This window comes from Nilaparvata lugens, chromosome 5 (assembly GCF_014356525.2).
Source record: "Nilaparvata lugens isolate BPH chromosome 5, ASM1435652v1, whole genome shotgun sequence".
Taxonomy (NCBI): Eukaryota; Metazoa; Arthropoda; class Insecta; order Hemiptera; family Delphacidae; genus Nilaparvata; species Nilaparvata lugens.
Window position 1 is genome coordinate 27,421,301 of NC_052508.1, and position 21,617 is coordinate 27,442,917.

General features: G+C 34.0%; 1 protein-coding gene and 1 long non-coding RNA gene across 2 annotated transcripts in view; one reads left to right on the forward strand and one right to left on the reverse strand.

Moving 5' to 3' along the window:
* The window catches only part of LOC120351306, a 198,948-nt gene extending 192,095 nt beyond the window's left edge, over positions 1–6,853 (forward strand). The window contains exon 3 of the long non-coding RNA XR_005571304.1: positions 6,764–6,853. This is a non-coding gene — a long non-coding RNA (uncharacterized LOC120351306). The remainder of the gene's footprint in view (positions 1–6,763) is intronic.
* Positions 1–21,617, reverse strand: part of LOC111046240 (heparan sulfate 2-O-sulfotransferase pipe) — a 116,610-nt gene that overhangs the window by 35,631 nt on the left and 59,362 nt on the right. Inside the window, exon 2 of the mRNA XM_022331742.2 lies at positions 8,269–8,414. Within this exon, the coding sequence (XP_022187434.1) occupies positions 8,269–8,414 (146 nt within the window). The remainder of the gene's footprint in view (positions 1–8,268; positions 8,415–21,617) is intronic.

Here is a 21,617-nt window from a genome sequence, read left to right on the forward strand (position 1 = left end):
CAATAAGGTTTTCAGAAGATACGGTATATAATAAGATTCTTTTTCTTCATGTGCCTGTCCGCTTCCAGACGTTGGATACCATGGTGGCTAGTTTCACCCTATCCACAGCTGCACGGAACAATTCCCAGGTGTTCATGGAGAACCAGGCTCTCAAATTCTCTAGCCATGAAATTCTTCTTCTGCCGACTCCTCTCCTTCCCATTACTCTTCCTTGCAATATGCCCTGTAGGAGATCATAACGGTGTGGGTTTCTCATAATATACTCCAAGTATTGCAACTTTCTTGCTTTTATAGTATTCAGGAGCTCTCTTTCTTTACCCATTCTTCCAAGAATTTCGGCATTAGTCACACGATCCATCCATGAAACCCTAAAAATCCTCCTATACAGCCACATCTCATATGCCTCCAATCTTTTTGTTGCAGCTTCTGTCAGTGTCCATGACTCGACCCCATACAACAATACCGAAAAAAACATAGCAGCGCAACATTCTAACTTTGGTATTCAACCCCAGATCTCTACTTTTGAAGATTGAGGCTATCCTTATGAACACACTTCTGCTCCTTTCAATGCGGCATTTTATCTCTTGTGAATGGTCCCATTGGTCATCTATAGTGGAGCCAAGGTGAATATAGCTTTTTACTCTTTCTATAACACCACATTCTAATCTTAATTGCCTCGTCACAATGATGTTTTTACTGATATTCATGTACTTGATTTTAGCAGTGTTAATTTCAAGTCCATATATTCTACTGCTCTCCACAATCATGTCCATAATGTTCTTCAGATCTTGCATATTATCAGTAAATATCACTGTATCATCAGCATACCGGATGTTATTCAAACAATTACCATTCACCAAAACACTCTTGACTGCGCGTCATGTATGGATTCTCTGAATATTCTCTCAGAATAGATATCGACAACAATGGCGACAACACACAACCCTGTCTCACTCCTCTTAGAATTCCTATCAAATCCGTTCGATCTTCTTCAATACTCACATATTCCATTTGGTTCCAATATAAGTTTTTTATAGTTCTGACATCCTTGTCATCTATATCCATACCTTGCAGGATCTCCACCATTTTTACATTCTGCACTGTGTCGAACACCATTTTATAATCAACAAAACATGCATGCACATCACAGTTCATATCTCTGCATCTCTGAAACAACACCTGTATACTGAACAAGGCCTCCCAAGTACCAAGTGCCTCCCTAAATCAAAATTGTGTTGGTGCAATCTGCTCTTCACATTTTTTATATGAAGAAAATGTTTGTGGATTATTTTTAGAAATATTTTCAGCAGATGACTCTTTAGACTTATTGTTCTAAAATCCTCACATTTCTTGGCTCCTGGTTTCTTTGGGATGATAATGAACTCTGAGACTAGCCACTTCTTTGGAACGATGCCAGTATTATAAATATGATTGAACAGTCCAGTCAACCACTCCATCCCAAATATGATTGGGGAAAACTTAATGATATCACTAGTCAACATGAATGTGATTGTAAACAACATTTCACAATTTGATGTTATGGATATGAATCAATGTAAGTGAATAATTTACAGAAACATGCAATTCAGATGAACATTGATGTGAATTGCATCCAGATATACTACATGAATACGCAGGCGTACCCATACCCCTCTCTCTATACGAAAAAATTCGTATAGATCAACTTAACAATGCTCCTCAGTGCTCTTTTAAAACTTGTCCCATCCGACCACTCCAATCGGCACACCAACACCTTCCTCCCTCACTGTTCAGAGTCTTGGATCCGCGGTGACTGTCTTCAGGCAACCTGGAGAATTAGTCCTCAATTGATTTGACGCTGTACAAGTGGATCAGAATCAATTTCGGCTAGTTCTGTCTTTAGACCCAAGTACAAGATATTATAAATAAATACATTATGCTGGGAACGCGGAAAAGAACTGAAGATATCATATCTCAACTCCAAATTCATTGCAATCACAGATTTTACAGTGTAAGTTCCTTCATGATAACAATATGTTTGATCACGTTCTATGGAAATACTAGGCTTATTGATAATCTTATAATTGGAGCTTCCTATTGAAGAGTTTGAGCGCAGCAACCCAGCAACCAACACAAAAGCATTATCAGTCCTTACATGACGTGTCAAAATTGTTGATCATGACTTGCTGGTTATGGGTTTACTCAAACCAAATTGAACCAACAGGAGCAAAGGCTCGTGAGTTGATCATCATTTTGTTACAATGAGAGAGATGTTTTATGATTATGAAACTCAACATGAAGTAGGTCTAAATCAGTAGGACTTAACTAACTTCTACTCACATATTCAGCACTTTGAACAGAAAAGTTTGATCTGTCAGATTTTCAACCTACTAATTTTTTTCTTTTTTGTATATGATCTATTAGTATCTGCATGTGAATAGCTTTAAAAAGGTTTGAGATATCGATGTGTGGTTTCGCCATTCATTTTCTCTTGAAATGCTGTATCAAAATCATGAATAATTTGACCACCTTCCCATTTAAAAATACATTATAAATAGTTATTAATTGATTGACCGAGCGAAGTAAGGTCTAAGATTCAAGTCGACGGTTTTGGCATTTCTCTTTATTTATGTTTATACTTATGTTCTGCATTTACGGCGAAACGCAGCAGTAGATTTTCATGGAATTTGACAGGTATGTTCCTTTTTTAATTTCACGTCGACGTATATACGTCAAGGTTTTTGGAAATTTTGCATTTCAAGGATAATATAAAAGGAAAAGGAGCCTCCTTCATACGCCAATATTAGAGTAAAAATCAGGCTATAGAATTATTGATCATAAATCAGCTGTCGAGTGGATTATATGCATGCCATGACGCATGCAATGCAATATGTCAATGTAACTTGGTAAAAATAATCAGCTACTGTGTAGACTATTAATTGCATGCCTCATTGAATGCAATTTTTATGCACTACTAAATGAACTATTGATTGCGTGCAATAACGCATGCAATTAATAACTAAAATAACATAGTATTGTCTTTCGAACTTTCTCTGTATTGAACTCGGGCTGTCCTGTTGTCAGTATGTCTTGAAGGAGATTAGCTTCTGATGGCTTTTTTTATACACCAACCCCAACAGCCATTAGCCGTTTTCACACCGATATCTCGCCGACACGACATACAGACAGGATTTACTCTGATGGACAGTGTAAGAGGAGGCTGCGGTTTATAACTGCGCGAGGTCTACTGTTCACAGAACTACTTCTAAATAGCTGTTATTAATGATAATTAGCACATTAGCAAGCCTTCCGCAAATGGCGAACGGCGAAGATAACAAGATAATGTGATAATTTCACTCATTTTTGTGGAAAATGTGAATATTGAATTTTTATGTTCAAATTTAATGCATTTCTGAAAAATAACTATCCTATGATTGCGATTGTCACAACTTATCTTGTGGTGAAAGGAAATACTAGAAAAGCGAGTAAATAGTGTAGTTAAATAAATTACAGTGGAGAAATTATATAAAAAAGGAAGGAGAAAGACTCTAAGGCAAGGGCAATGAAAACTATTATTGTTGCTAGTATGAACAGCTGCTAGTTTGTTTGAAGATAAACATTGAGAAAATCGAATAAGAAGAAAGGAGAACAGAGTTGAGAAACCAGGTTGTGGTTTTGCTCTTTTTAATGAAAGCCATACTATTATTTGTAGAGTGCTGAGGAAATGACCAAGAATATTTCCAAGGTAGTTTAGTATTCTATTATTGTAACTAGTAGGCTGGAGTGCTGGAGTAAATCAATAAGGATACTTCTAGTCTATGATTTAAAATCACTGTAAATTAGAAATGTACAGTATGGGTTTGTTTAGAGCTACGAATGATAGTAGGCTATCTTTGAATAGCAGCTCGATTAATAGGTTCAATTAATGATATTTAAGTGTAATATATTGGTTATACAGTGTACTAAGTTATTTTCTATTAATAAGCTCAAATCATGTAATTAAATTTCTAGAGAATACCAAATAAAATACTTTTTGTCATAGTCATTCAATCTCAGCTGTTTTCCATGCATGAAATCAAGCCGGTAAACAGCGGTTTGCAGAACAAATTAACATAATATGATTCTCATTACAGCATACTTTACTGTAATGAAGCCATATGTTTTCTTTACAGTCGAGTATGTTCCCTAGTTCTGAAATAGGAACAGCAAAACTGCTACAAAAAACCACCTTAAGCGCTCCAGGTGGAAGTTTGGTGAACTTCCACAAAATTCCTGATTTGGAATTTCTAAACTAGGTTATGTTTATAGAATGCATGTAGTAATGCATGTAGCTCAGCGCAAGCAGGTAATGTTTTCTATTTCTCAATTATTCAATTAGATGTGAATGTCTTTTGCAGTACTTGATTGAAATTCTAGTCTTGGCTAATGCCTTGTCTAGAAACATCATTCTCGCTTACAAAACCTATAGAACTTTTTATAATTGTTAGAATAATATTTTTTCCTACAGTTACCTTGAAAAGTGACCATTCTTGCACTGATTACAGAACACAAAGAATCACTTTTCCGCTCTAGTGTGCTAAGTTTTACTTTGCATACTCTTAATACTTTGTGTATTATCTTGCAGCAATCCCAATCAGCTGGTGACATTGTTGGCGTGTATTTTGAATGCGAATTTGTTCTATCTATATTTTTTCTGATTCTCAAATAAATAAAAATGAGAACGCATTAAATTATACATTTTGAATATTATCAATTATTCATTATTTCAAATAATATTTTTTTCATTCATAAATTGATTGGTTGAAAACCTATTTAGGAATTAAGATTTACTCAAAATTATTGAAATTTTCAAATTAATTAGATTAGTTAAATTTTCAATTTGAATAAATTTTTGATTGTTAATTATCAATTGGATTATCAAGTTTAAATTGAATAAAAGTTGTTATTTATAACAAAATTATACAGACAAACATTTGATTGATTTCAGCCATCATTTTACCCATAATAAACCACTTCACTTATTCAATGGTAGCTGTAGGAAAAATTTAATGTGAAATACGTGAGCAAAGTTCCTCTGCTGCACTCAAGAAACCATTCCGCCCTCGCCTACGGCTCGTTCGTAAACGTTTTTTTCGGTGCAGCAAACTGTCACTTTGCGCACCAGTTGCACAAATAGCTATTATCAGTATTATGACCAGTATTAACCTATGAACAGTATTAACCTATGATCAGTATTAACCTATGGAAAACTAATACTGTGGAAGATAAACATTTTCAAGGGAGGAGACAGGAGAGACCAAATTTCATTGAATTTAGATAAATTTGAAGGTGTTTCAATATTACAATGATTCATGATTTTTTAGTTAAGAGTTTATTATATGATATAATATTGAGACACCTTCAAATTTATTGAAATTCAATGAAATCTGGTCTCTCCTGTCTTCCACAGTATTAGTTTTCCATACTCCATAATACTAATAAAAATATTATTCTAACAATTATAAAAAGTTCTATAGGTATGGGATACCTAAAGTAGCGTACTCTACTTTATAATTATAATACCAGCAGTTAACCCGTGCTCCGCAAGCATCTAATTGGAAACTTTATGAACTAAAAAGTTGACCTACTGAGATCTGAATAATTTAAAATAAGTCTGACCATCCTCGGTAAATTAATAATTTATTTGCAATCAGCCAAGCGATTTAATCAGTCAAATAGTTCAGACGTGATGATACGACAATGCGCCAATTCTTCATTTTGTTATACAGAAAGTGAGTCATATGAATGGGAACCCTTCAATAAGTTTTTAGTTTAGTTTTAGTTTACTTGTTCGTCACAATTACTGAACTGCATTAAGGGAGCAACGATCCCGCAGTATATGACACGTCAAAGTTTAATCTAATATCTACCATCCCTCCCATTTCAACACTACAGATCCCACACAACATACATCAATCAAACACTATTCAACTAGGAAGTCTGCTAACCTGTACGGACACAATACAATAAGGAATTCCCTGAGTGTTTTTTTGAACTCCTTCAAGCCATCGATTTCTCTTATGTGAGATGGGATTGAATTAAATATTTTCATTCCCATATAAAACGGGCCACTCTCCAGCAGGCTTAGTCTGTGATGTGGGTAAACAAAACCTCTAAATCGAGTATTATGGGGATGACTCACCTGGTTCTCCTCATACATTCGTCTATTTTTAAAAACGAAGATTGCTAAATCTAATATATAAATAGCAGGAGCCGTCAGCAATCTCTTTTCTTTAAAATAAGGTCTGCAAGAGCGCATTGTATTAATCTTATAAATTATCCTAATGGCTTTCTTCTGCAGTATGAATATTCCATTATTCTCTATACTTTTTCCCCAAAAAATAACTCCATATCTCATAACTGACAGAAAATAAGCATGATATACAAAAAGAACAGTTTTTTCACTCCCTACTCTAGCCATTACTCTTAATGCAAACAAGGCTCTATTCAATTTACCAGTGACATGAGAAATATGAAGCTTCCACTTCGAATCACTCTCCATCATCAGACCCAAGAATGTCGTGGAATCAGAAGTTTCAACTCTACTTTGCGTATTCAAGTTTATTCCAAAACTTTTATAGTCTCTGCTGAAGGGAATTACTTTAGTTTTTTTGCAGTTCAAACTAAGACTATTCTGAACAAACCACGAATCTAATTCAGCAAGACACCTCTCAGCCTCTCTTATCAAACATTCACTGTTCCTACTGGTGATTAAAGCTGTAGTGTCGTCCGCAAAAAGAGAGAGTTTGAAATTGACGTGACTCTCGATGTCATTAACATAGACCAGGTATAAGAGGGGACCCAATATTGAACCCTGCGGTACTCCCTGAGACATTGGTAACCAAGAAGATGTTTCATTACCAACAGATATTGACACTCTATGGAACCTCCCCGATAAATATGACTGGAACCATGAGTATTCTTTCCCATTTACACCATAATATTTCAATTTGTGCAATAGAAGATCATGTTGAACATTATCAAAAGCTCCCGACAAGTCACAGAAAATACCCAGAGCCTGTTCAGAGTCATCCCTAGCCTTAAGTGTCCCCTGGTTAATTCCGAAAACAGCATCTTCAATGGATCTGCCCTTTCTAAATCCAAACTGTGACTTGCAAAAAAGAGAGGATTTTTCAAAAAAATTATTGAGCTGAGTATGAGAAGCCCGTTCAAAAACTTTCGAGAAAGATGAGAGCAGAGCTACTGGTCTAAAATTAGCAACATCATTCTTATCCCCCTTCTTGTACAAAGGTTTCAAAACAGCGTATTTCAACAAGTCAGAAAAAGTTGCAAAGTGTTGTAGATATAATACTGTTACTTTCAGGATAAGTTATTGGTCGAATACACTACCTTTTGACGTACAACTGAATTTCAACCCCTCATAAGAGGGTGCACCTCGAATATTTCAAATGTAAACACCCATTGTGTGATACATCATTTTAAAGGCCTTTTTAAAAAACGGAGATGGCATCAATGAAATTGTTCTATGATACTTGTATCCAAAATGGCGGCTGATTGAAGTTGCAAGTAAAAACTAAAACTTCGAGTTACAACCACTCATTTCCTTGAAAACTAAAACTTCAATCAGCTGCCATTTCGGTTGCAAGTATCATAGAACATTTTTATTCATATCATCTTTCTTGTTTTGAAAAGGTCTTCAAAATGATGTACCACAAAATGTGTGTTTACACTTGAAATATTCGAGTTACAACCCCTAAGTCACCCCCTAATGAGGGGTTGAAATTCAGTTGTTCGTCAAAAGGTTAAGTATTTGATCAATGACTTATCCAAAAAGTTACAGTATTATATCTACAAGTCTCCAACTTATTGAGGGGTTCCCATACATATAGGTGCGTACAGATATATGCGCCGCGAACATGAGCAATTCACTTTTAATCAGCTGATTATATGTGTATTTTTACAGAAACGGTAAGATGCATTTATAAAAAGCTTGTCATCAGCTGATTAAAAGTGAATTGCTCATGTTCGCGGCGCGTAAATCTGTACGCACCTTTAGACTCACTCTGTATAATAGATTATGTTCTACTCTCAAGTCTCAATCGGTATCTTTTCTCATTGCTTGGTTGGTGTGTTTTTTTTGTATCCGCTCATAGATGTTGCTACAGAAAATTGTAGCCTTCCATCCAAATCCCACGTAGATTAATGAATAGTTCATATATGAAGAATAGTTCATATCTCTAAAAGGGAAACAGCTATTCAGATTGCTTAAGTGACTGCAATGCAAATTACCTGAGATCTGATTAGCAGCGGATTGCGTGAGGTCCTCTGGCTGGAGACGGCCTTCCATCTGTCGTAATTTTGAATGGAGATCACGTGTGTGGAGAAATAGGAAGAGAGTTGCTGAGATAGCCATCAGTGCTACCAATTCACTCGTCCTGAAAATAAAATAAATTGATTACTTTGAAAAAGAACAGGAGAAAACTGATTGCAATCACACACTCTTACCAAATATCTAGAGGCGTGAACTAGATCAAAGATTAACTTAAACTGTGAAAAAACTGGCCATTATAATGCTAGAGCCCATCACATTGAAGACCAGCACATTCTTATAATCTTGATGACGGCTTCCATCTCGATGATTTAGGACGTGGCTGTCAGAAGTGTCAGTTGGACTTAATGTATCAAAACGTGGATCTCATACACTCATTTTTTTAACAATGCTGTGGACGAAGAACTGCTGTTTTTAAAATTATGTAATAGAGCCGGAAAAAAGTTCAGTCATGTAACTTAATGCAATGATACCTTCTAATATTGTTCACTATAATATGATTATTTTCAAAATATTCCAATATTCCACAATTACCTGACATTCCAGGCATCTACTATCGCATACAAAAATTATTTAGTATTGACGTGGAAAATTTCAGTATTTCCAAAAGTGGAATTCCGAAATTGCAGCTCCTGTGGTCGTGGAAAACCTGCACATCATAGATTCTACTTCGCCTATTTAATTGGGAGATTGGAAGAAATTCTTTTCTCAAAGAGGTGACTTTTTAACAGAAAAACCTAGAAGGTATGATATAAGAGATGAGATCATTTACCGAACGAATAAAACTATTGCAACCGTTTGAGCTTTGGATACAAAGTAGCATTGTTCTCAATCTCAATGTCGATAAACAAGCAGCAAATATTCGCAGATCCTTGTTTTGTTTCAGCAGTCTACTCTGAATCACTTTAAATTGATCATTCAAGCTAATTCATGATTTATTCATTTGGATAAGTTTGTTGAACTAGACGTACAAAAACAGGTATATAGTCCATTAATTGAATAAACCAACCTATCAAGTTCAGAGCAGAGATACTATGATACCTCACCACGTAAATGTTGTTCTTGTTCATTAGAACTACTTTCCTTTTCTGAGGTTGGAGGCATTAAGTAGATACTTCGTTGAATTGAAGCAGCTTTCTTGTGTTTATAAATCTTCAAGCATTTTTGCCAACTATGGTTTGTCTCTCTGGCGAGGTGGCAGACGTACAGAAAGAAAAATGTACGTTGAATAATGCTCGCAAAACCTGCTTTCTCTTGCCCCCAAAAAATGGAGAGAATCTTTACAGATGTAACCTGCATCTAAGCGATATGCTAATCTGAAATATTCCCGTTAAGTGCTAAGTTATGAAACAAGTCAAGAACAAGGCCAAAGGTCATCAAGTTGATTGCTTTAATGGCAACGCAACGGAAGTGAATTTTGTAACAGGTCGTTTGAGTTTTGAGGTGTTGTGATCTGAACCTGAAGACCAGTCTGATTGCTGGTAGCTCTTAGGAGACCGGAACTGAAATCATCAATTTCAATCTTAGTTCACGCTCGAGGTAGGATATTTAGATTTTCACTCCTTCTGAGAAAGATTCAACTATTCAAGTATCAAAAATCGGTTCTGAACTGGCTAACCCACCTCAATTTGGAAGCTTTGATCCAATTACTTTATTTCGCAAGGGAATATTAGCTCTAAAAAACTGCTCGTTGGCATTTAATTCTATACAATTTTAAAGAGACTATGATCTAACTTACTCACTATTTCAATCATTAAGTTTAGTATGCATTTCAAGTCACAGTGAATAAAACGTGAATAGTAGTAGTTTTCTAGTAGTAGGGAGAATAATATATAATTAATTATCCTTATTTTGTCCACTAATGATTTCAATAATGATGAATTACACATGAAGCAAGTGCAGAAAGTTGATTTTCATCCTGGAAATTGTATCTCCATCCATTTTAAATTCAATTGGCAATGAACAACAACAAGATCTAAGTCTATTTACTTTTCCTACCTTCAACATATGGATATCATTATCTCGAATTTTAAATTTTATTTAATCTATTTTATACGAGGTACTTTGTTGTCGATAACAAACGTTGACAATGCTTCAACAATACTATAAAGTGTATGAATATCGCCACCTTCAACATGTGGAGATATTACCTTCAACATGTGGAGTGGAGATATTTAGAATTTGAATTGAAGCACATCAATACTGTTCTGTTCAAAATTCCAAGAACAGATAATAAACAAGAGCCAAGAAGTATATTATTAAAAGTTCTGGTGAATTCATAAGCTATGATTGACGCTAGACTATGATTTCCAGATGATAAATGGAGGATGTCAGGGGTGCCCACAAGGGGGGGCATGGCGCAATTTGCGCCATCAACATTTTTGGGGGGGGCATGATTTTTTGTATATTTTATGTCAACATTTTGAATTATGATTAAAAAATCAAGGTATTAAATAGAGATATCCTAATGTGGTTGATTTTTCCCACCTTTACAATGTTATATTTTGCTAAGTGTAACTCAATATAAAGCATAAGCACAATTGATAATGTTTTGTATGCAGGAATTTTAGTAATTTTGAGCCTATGAGTTTGAAGGTAAATCTTTGACAAAAATAAATTATAACTCCATCATTAACTATTATTCTGATCTCCTTTGCTTCATTTTAATTTTTAATGGTCCTGTGTTTGAGTTTCCTTGCTGTTGCAAGAAATATGCGATATTTTTCTCATTTTCACAGTCTCGACAGTTTTTCGATTTAAACAATAATGCAAGATCAATTTAGGGCAACTCAGCTTATAGAGCATGGAATTTTCTCTCATTTAAGACCAATTGCAAGTTTCTATCATGTATTGTACTCATTTTAGAGACTCTTTAATAACAGTAAAATCGCAAGAAAAATGAGAAAATAAAGATCATCATTCAATTGGCTGTAACTTTTTAACGGTATTGAAAACAGAAGTATAATTCATGGGAGTGAAAAGAGGAGAATATTCATCACAACCTCGACTACTTTTTGGATTTTTTATCTGAAGTGTTCCACAAGATACGAGATATGCAACGTTGCATATGCGAGACTGTGAAAATGGGGGAAATATCACAAATTTCTCGCACATTCAAAGTTGTGTATCTTGTGGAACACTTCAGATAAAAAATCCAAAGAGTAGTCCTGCGCGACCAGTCAATTCATTGGAAATTTTATTATCTTTAATATTATAAGAGAATGCTTTTTCTCGATAAATTCAAGGTTCTCGAGATTTAATGGAAAACTTAAAAAAAGTCCAAAATTTTGGGGGTGACGTCGCCCTCTGGCGTGTCAGAAAATTTCAGATTAGAATTTAGCGCCCCAAAATACAGATAGAACCATCGAAAAAAATTCTTTCGGGGCTGTTTCCTGAAAAACGATCATTTGACTGGACTAAAAGTTGTTATCCTATTACATTAAGCGAGCAATTTCTGTATATCTGTTTATATTTTTCTATTTTTTATCTGGCTATCTCGTTATATGGTTATTTATGTTCAACAGATCTCGGAAACGGCTCTAACGATTTTCACGAAATTCGGAATATAGTAGGTTTATGATATCAAAATTCGATTGCACTAGGTCTCATCCCTGAGAAAACTCCCTGAAGGACATGAAAAGGATAATTCATCCTTGGAAAAACAGATGATGATTTCGTCTGTGAATAAATCACAGACGAAATATATTTTTCGTAGTGAATAAATAAAAATTCGGGTAAGTAACAGTTTTGGGCTGTGCCTGTTAGTACTTCCCCAATCATTTTAAAGAAATGATTATCAATGAAATAAATCTGTTTATCAATGAATAAATAACGAACAAAGCTCGGTGCCCCGATATTTGGTATTAATAGATAGAATTTACAAAATGTACTTGTTCAGATGATATCTTTATTCCAAAAACCAAACCATTTAAAGATACATTTTGTTCGACTTGTGTTATTTACTCCTGTAATGTTAAAAAGTAAATACTACCAACAACACAACATCAGTGACAACCTATTCCAATTCATGATAAATATCGGGGCACCGAGCTCCGCTCTAGAGTACCTACAAATGCATATAAAAATTATTACGAAAGAAGAAATTATACTAAATATTCATAGTTCATACAGAAAGGTTCTATCTAATCACAGTGGATTGAGATTAATTCGCAGAGGAATGCAAAAATTTCTCTCACAAAAGCATGTTAAATTTTAATCCTGATTCATTTCACGTGAACCAAATCACAGAAGACCATCTCAAAAAGATAGCTTTTCTGATTGGTTCTACTGGAATTAATCAGGATTTAAATTTAACCGGCTTTTGTACAACTGTCACTAAGTACCTGATTGAATTATGTACAAAAGTTCAACAGCTGAGTCATAATTTTGTCTCAGTCCCACACACATGCACTCGCTCACTCACTTCCATCATCAACAGATGCCGAAATTATCAGCTGTTTTTCCAAGGATGAATAAATTCTTTTAATGTCCTTCAGCGAGTTTCCCCAGGGATGAGACCTAGGGTAATCGAATTTTCATATTATAAACCTACTATGTTCTGAATTTCGTGAGAATCGTTAGAGCCGTTTTCGAGATCCGGTGAAATACAAACATATAAACATCTAAAAATTTAAACATCAAAACATCTAAACAGAAATTGCTCGTTTGATAGTATAGGATTTAGAATACCTAAACTTGCCGACATTATATATTGTATGAATAAAATCGTTCCAAATTTGTATGAATGTTTACCAAGATTGCTATGCAATATTCTTTTGCAATAAAGAATTATCAATGATATTATTATTCAACTTTTTATAAGTAACCTTAACATTTAAAAAGCAAAGCCTCCCTTACTTATCTTTTAATATCCTATTAAAATATGTGTCATGTAGTTTTTCCTGATGTAATGAAGTTCTTTCTAGTCCTCCCGAACAAGAACGGGTGCACTGCTAGTCTCAAAAATAATATCAAAAAGATACTTTAAGTTATTTCTATTTTAAAGAGATAAGAAACGATGGTATATAGTTTTACCATATTATGAAAACAGAAAGAATTCCTCACAAGACCAAAGGTAAATAATGTCGTATGGAAGATTAGAATGTAGAGGTGCGTACAGATATACGCGCCGCGAACATGAGCAATTCACTTTTAATCAGCTGATTATATCTGTATTTTTACAAAAACGGTAAAGTACAGATATAAAAAGCTTGGCATCAGCTGATTAAAAGTGAATTGCTCATGTTTGCGGCGCGTATATCTGTAAGCACCTTAAGATGTGAATTCTATTGTCATACACTGACTAATGTTAAAAACTAAAGAGTTGGGAGTTGGGGTACTTTGGGGGGGGGGTCATTACACATGGATTGGGGGGGGGGCGAAGTAAACAATATTCGAAAATTAACAAATTCGATGGTCTTTGCATTTATATTAGAGATAATATTGATGTCAGTGTGATAGCTTGTGACATTGTTGATGCAAACTCGTTGTGCTTGGACTTGAAAACACCAAATGATAAAATGTTCAGAGTTATAGGAATTTATAGATCACCCAGTAATCATAACACCGAGAATTTTGTCAACAGCCTAAACCATTTCCTTGACAATATACCCAATTCAATGAGTGTTTGTATGGTTGGTGATATAAATATAAATATTCAATCAACTAGTATACAGGTTCTGGAATACATGCATATTTTAATGAGCAAAGGCTTTAAATCTCATATAAATGGAAGTACTAGAGTATCAAGATCAACCACATCTGAATCGTGCATAGATCATATCTTTTTCAAAAACACAAATAGCAATTTCTATTTAAATATAAATATACTTTATATTTGGGAACATCTTCAAGAAAACAATAACGGATCATTATTCGGCTCTATTACATTTAGGTAATGAACGGAATCCCGAAACCACTCAAATAGAAATATGCCTGCAAACAGCATAAAAATATCATACAACTACAGACTTCTTGCTGAAAAATTGGAAAAAGAAAACTGGAATACAATTTTTGGAAATGAAGATATAGATATACTTGTTGAAAAGTTTGTGGAACGGTTAAATGGTATTATTAATTCAGTCAAAACTGAGATAAACATTCCTCACCGAAATCACCCTTTGAAGCCTTGGATAACGCAAGGAATAATAAGATCAATTACTATACGGGATAGAATGCATGATAGAATAAGGAAAGGTCCTGCAAATGCTGATTCAATAAATGAATACAGAATTTATCGGAACACATTGAATAGGCTCATAAGTGAAGCGAAGGAGAAATATTATAAAGTTAAAATAGAGCAATGTCAAAACAATAGTTCAAAGCTTTGGAGGAGTATTAATGAGGCAATCGGGGAAGGAAAAAAGGAGTGTAACAGGATCAGAGTTGAGGCCAACAGGCTGAATCACTTTTTTACCAATGTTGGTGAAAGACAGGCTATAGCTTTCAACAATGAACTAGCGAATTCCCCCAACTTTGATCACAACAACAATATAACCGAAACACCTCTACTGAATTCTTTTTTCATGAGACCAACAGATTCTAAAGAAATTGGAGAGACAATAAAAGAGCTGAAGAATAATTGCGCCCCAGGAATGGATAATCTCAATAACACAGTACTCAAGCAAATAGGCCACACTATTTCACAACCACTAGCCACGATTTTTAATAAATTTTTTGAGCAAGGCTACTTCCCCAAACACTTCAAAAAAGCCAAAATAAAACCTCTCTTCAAGCAAGGAGATCCATCAAATCCTGGCAATTACAGGCCAATCAGTCTTATCAGTAATCTGGCAAAAATTATGGAAAAGATTATAAAGAAGAGATTAGTCCTGTTTTTGAGCAAACATAAAATAATAAATGAAAATCAATTTGGATTTCAGGCTGAGAGGAGTACAGAAGATGCATTAATTAAATTTGCCAATACTGTTTCACAAAACCTGAATTCCAATTACAAATCTATAGCGGTTTTCTTGGATATCAAAAAAGCTTTTGATACTATTCCACATTACTCCTTTTACAATAAACTCGAGAAATATGGCTTCAGGGGAATTTTTCTAGAATTAATTAAAAGCTATTTGAGAGATAGAACACAGTCTTTAACAATAAATGGATGTACTGATACCTCTAAAATGACCTCTTACGGGTTGCCTCAGGGAACTGTACTTTCACCAATCCTTTTTATTATTTATGTGAATGATTTACTGAGCCTGAAACTAAAAAACTCAACAACTATATCATTCGCAGATGACACTGCAGCTGTTTTCTATGGAAAATCGTGGATCGAGGCTCATGAAATTGCAGAACAGAATTGTTTTCTCATTAAAAAATGGTTAGACAAAAACACTTTGAGCTTGAACATTGATAAAACCAATTACATCACCTTTGCACTCAATACAACTGGTAAACCCGACGAAAATATGAATCTGAGACTACATTCAAACTGCAACATGAACTTCAATAACTGCACTTGTCCCATAATAAAAAATGTAACAAGCACAAAATATCTAGGCGTCATAATAGATGAATATTTGAAGTGGGACATCCATATCAAATTTTTATGCAAAAGAATCAGATATCTTTCTTATAAATTCTACGAAGCAAAAAAAATTCTAAACTCAAGTCATCTTAAAATGGTATACTTTGCACTGGTACAGACCATAATTATTCAGTATGGTATTTCATTATGGGGGGGCTGTTATAATTCCCACTTGGAAGAGCTTTTCATAATTCAAAAATCAATCATTAAAACAATCTTAAATAAGCCTAGACTTTTCCCAACCAACCTGACTTTTGAAGAGTTTAACGTGTTGACAGTTAGACAGTTGTATGTAATGAATGTAGTGAAGTATATATTTAAATGTAAAAAATAATTTCATTTGCACTAATAATACTATCAATAATCAATACAATTTAAGACCAACCACAAATAAGTACCTAATCTATCATACTAACATTGAAAATATTAGAAGACAACTCATATATTTAAGCACTAAAATTATAAATAAAATTCCTGAACAAATTATTAGCTGTGCTAAGATAACAAAAAAAGTAAAAACAGATATCAATGCTTGGATCAAAATTAACTACTTCTTCTACCTTTGAGAACTATAATAAGTTAACAGAGAACTAATTTTCTGATTAGTGCGCTCACTTCCCCTACTTGTGCTCTATCACATCCCTTTCCCAATCCTTTCCAAAAATTCCAAGGATCAAAACCCTTCCTATGACATGGATAGCCATAGTTGGAAGAACTTTTGATCCTCTACCCTTCTTTACCACATAACATGTATAATTTGCCTTCTAATATTGTAATGTGTTCTCATATTTATGTTATTTATTTTATACTGTAATGTTTTTTTATTGTTGTAATTAATTTTTATTTCATATTGATGTATTTTATGTGTGTGTGTGTGAATAAATAAATTGAATTGAATTGAATTACAAAACGTTCAAGATCCAGTCTAAAAAAGTCAGTATACGCAATTACCAACTTCTCATCTACTTCCCGTAGTAAAGCAGAATAACTTTCCTTGTTGGAGATTATACAAGACATGATCCTCTTCAGCGAAGCCAGTAACAACTGCAGATCAGGTAGATGATTGAGGAAGGGCAAAGTTCGCTCACTAGAAAGCTGTCTGTGCGGTTCGTCGTAAAACTTCAATTCAAAAGCAGATTAAGTATCGAACTGGACTGTAAAATGTCAGCTAACGGCAGAGGTTGGAGGGTATTAAACGATCACAAATCGATCACATAAAAATTGAAACTTCTTTGATAAAGATGAGCACGGCTCACATACTAATCTCGAAAGCTTTCTAATCGTCGATAATTAGGTGTCAACAGAAAATGCATAAATGTGTATCAAAATTGTAATTGGTTACGTGCGTAATATGTTACGCAAATATGTTTATAAATTTGAAATGTGATATCTTAAACGCTTTAATCTTGCAACTAACCGGAGTGTTAGACCCAAGTCCTGGAGACGAAGTAGCAGATAAAATTAGGTACATGCAGATAAAGGGAATACTCTCTATGAATATTGTAAATTTCTTTAAGATAGAAATTCATACTACTTAATTGATAACATTTTGAATTAATAAATTATGAATAATATTGAATAATCTTCTAACATTATTAATCTGTTATTGATTGTGTGTCAGTCTGATATTGACATTGCATTCATGTCTGCCTTTTTGCATCTTTAGATTCCATAAAAGTAATATTGATTACTATAAAGTAGCCTGCTATACTAAGAGCCGTTTGCACAGTGACAGTTAAAAATATATTTCATTTTAAACTGGATTAAATACGTATCAAGTACCTATCGTTTGTTATAATATGTTTCATTTTCGGTTTAAGCCAACAGCTGAATAAATTTAGTTTAAGCTTTGACTGTGCAAACGACCCTTATTATTCCAGTAAAGTACTTATTAGGTCTATCATAACAATGCTATAAAACACATGTACAAAAACAATTGATGGTTATAGGAGTTATGTGAACAGGACTTTCAGTACTATCCCTCATTCGTCCTTTCAGACACCGCCAGAGCAAAGAGCAAGCCACAATCTCGAGTAATATTTTATTACTGTTTTAAGAAATGAATATACACGGAGAAACTATCAAAGTAAGCCCCAGAATTTACTTTGTTTTTTCAGGATAATCATAACTTCTGAAAGTAAATTGCTTCAACTGAGTCGAGAGTCATAATGGTCTGCTCTTCTTTCGGCTCTATTCCTACTCAATTATAATACTACTGAGTTATAAACGAAATAGTAGTTCTTCCGTTGTAATTCAGCGCTCATCATCACGAATGAACTATGTAAATTACGGTAATGCGGATGCTACCAACAGAATTTGAAAGTCTCTTAATATGGCAGATCACATTGGGCAGTGAACTCGAAAAGGATAATTATGAATTTGAAGAGCCAATTGCTAAAAAAACAATAGTGAATTATCTAAGTACTTTCGAGAGAAACTCGAAACTTGTCTTGAACAACCAATTCACTGGAAGTATTCCATATATTTTGCTTTTTTCTACAGATCTTGACCATTCAATTTTCAAATTTCAAGATGGATTCTATTCATGATAGCTCGTATTGATAACCAATGATATTGATTCTTCTTCTTCTTCTCAGCCTTTTCTCACTCATTTGGGGTCGGCGTTTCGGGTCAGTTTCTTCCAGGAGTCTCGGTCATGGGCATCGTTTGGTGTTAGTCCCTTCTCTACTCTCTACAAGATCTTGAGCAATACAATTTGCCAATTAATTTCATTATACTTTTTTCACCTTCTCAAGGATTGAGAACATGGATAATCATAGTTGGAAAAACCCTTCAATCCTCCAACGTTTCTGCACCACTTTCTTTTTCTTTTGTTTTAATGTGTATTGTTGTTGTTGTTTGCATGTATTCTTTCTGTCAATCTTTATCAAACTTGTATGTATGTGAAAAAATTAATTGAAAATTTTCCCATTTTTTCCTTGTCTCCCCCTCCTCCTAATTCCTTCGACATTATTTGATTTTCAGTCGCTTGAATCTAAAAATGAAACACAACAATCATGTGAGTTTGGGAATTCACAATTATAATAATTTTTACTGAAAGCAATGTGGACATGAGCCACACGTTTGTGCTTGGGTGATATGGTAGAAATGATGAGTGGTCGAATGAGAAAATGAGAGAGCATTACTATTTCAATCTCGGATATTCGATCATATAACGCTATATTCTTGACAAATCTCAGAAAATAGGGATGATGGAAAACACATATTTTTCTATCTTCTCTATTTGAGAAATTTTACTAATAATCATGGGAAGGTCTGAAGGTCCCATAAAAACTGTCGAGAGTATTGACACAGAAGGAGGAACCTTGTTATTGCTTATTTTGTGGTACTGTATTGGCTTCTTACATTCAAGAGGCATTGAATGAGCTAGTGGATTATCTAGAGAACCAGAGACGTTTATGTCATTATGATTACGATATCAATCACACAGATGAAGTCATTTGATGAATAATTATGGCAGAGCGTAATTTCATCGTGAAATGGGAAAATAGACAACGAAGGACATTCCTTAATATTTTATGGAAAGCTGGCGTTGCATAAATTTTCATTAAAATGTGTTTTTTGTAAATGTGACTACATACTTTGAAGTGGACCTAAATGAAAATTTCATTAAAATTACTGAAGCTGATTGTTCAAAGGTTGATCAGAATGAATATTCTATCACTTTTTGTTTTCAATATAACACTGCATAAGTCAAACTACTCGATTTTATTGAATACTAGCAGGTAACCCGTGCTCCGCAAGGGTCTATTTTAAAACTTTACAAACTGAAAACTTGACGTAATAACATATTGGAAAATTGAAAATAGGCCTATAATCATCCTCGGTTAATAAATAATCTTTATGCAAAATTTCAAGACATTCAGTCAATTAGTTCAGACGTGATGATGCGTTAAACATAATTTTCCTATCCGGTTACGTGTATAAGCCAGTTCTTTCCATTATTATAGTATAGATGGATTATTTATCAGTATCTTTGAATGAGAATAACTTTTGAACGGTTTGAGAAATCAATGTGCGGTTTCATTTTCTCTTGGAATTCTGTATCGAAATCATGTATTATATGACAACCTTCCAATTTAAAAAAATGAAGTTGAATTAAAAATGGCGGTTCCAAGATGGCTGACCAAAATTTTGATGGGACAGAAAATCAGTTATTTTTATTCGAATAGGATCCCAATCATACCTTTCATCTAATCTCCCTTTCCAAAGAAATGTTCAGCTGTTTCTATACAACAACTGGAAGCATGACAAATTGAAAACTTGATTTAATGAAATCTTGAAGAATTGAAAATAGGCCTATAACAATCCTCGCAAGAAACTATATGCAAAATTTCAAGTTAGTCAGTTGAATAGTTCAGACGTGATGATGCGTCAAACATAATTTTCCTATTCCGTACGTGTATAAGCCAGTTCTTTCCTTTATTATTAGTATAGATACCTAAAGTAAAGAAAACATAATACTCCAAAAACTCATAGTATCATATCGATTTTTCTTCAATACATCAATATTTTAGTATTGATTAGATCCTCCTCACTTTGAATCAGGCAGCCTTTTGCTTCCCAATTCCAAACAAAATACCTACTAATTCGTTCCACTCCTAATTTTTGTCTAATAGTGGGCCGACATTATAACTGAAGAATATCAATTATCACGGTACTAATTTTATTATAATCTATCTATTCATGCATTTCTTATGAATTCCAATGACACAGCATGAAACCCATGTCCATTTCATTTGTACTGGTTGCAAAATTTTACATAGAATAATAATTAATTGATGAAATCTATGATCAATCTTAATGAAAACAACTTCCTTCAAAAAATAATTTATAATAATAGGTTTCGAGGGAAAAAATTAAGCATAAAAAAAGGAAGAATCGGGATTCGAACCGAAAAACACTCGCGCCGTAACCGAGTACTCTACCGCTAGACCACGGCTGCTTTCAAAATGGGTTGCCTTGTACTAACGTTATAACTTCTTTACTTATAAACAAAACATTCTACAACAATGTAAGCCATTCTGTATAAAATTTCATGTCCCATAAATGGAATTTGAACATTGATTTATTCTAAAAAATCTAGAAAGAGAAGTGAAATTTGGGCTTCGAGGTGCACGATTTTGATATTTTTAGAATCTATGTGTAAAATTTGGAGATCTAAATCATTACCGTTTTTCCGGTATGCAATCCACAAGTTGACATGTTTTGATGCGAACAAACACAACCCTATTCTCTCTTATTATATAGAAGAAAGTGATAAAAATCAAGCTTTTTTAGATTGAGGAGAGACAGTAAATAACTGTAGGAGCTTGGAACTTGAAACGTATTTGTTGAAAAAAAATCTTATAGACACTCAATTCAGGACTCTCACTTAATAGAATCAGATTTGTAGATCAGTCCATCAATTTGCCCATCAAAATAACGTTTGGGCCATGGGAACAGAGAGTATAGAATGTAATATAGAGTATAGAATGAGTATAGATGAATATAGTATGAATGCATAGAATGTACATTCTATCCTCACTGCATGGGAAGAATAAAAATGTCTTATGCCAACAAGTATTATTGAATTATTGCTGTGACATCTACAAGAGAATAGGCACAAAAAATAACAACAGGAGGCATCATGTTTGTAAGACGGATAAAAAGAATGAAAAAGTAGATTCGTCACTCTTCCGTTATGTTCTCTTCTATTATATTATGTGGTACGGTTTTTATTGCTGTGGAATTCGTGTGTCAAGATGGTAA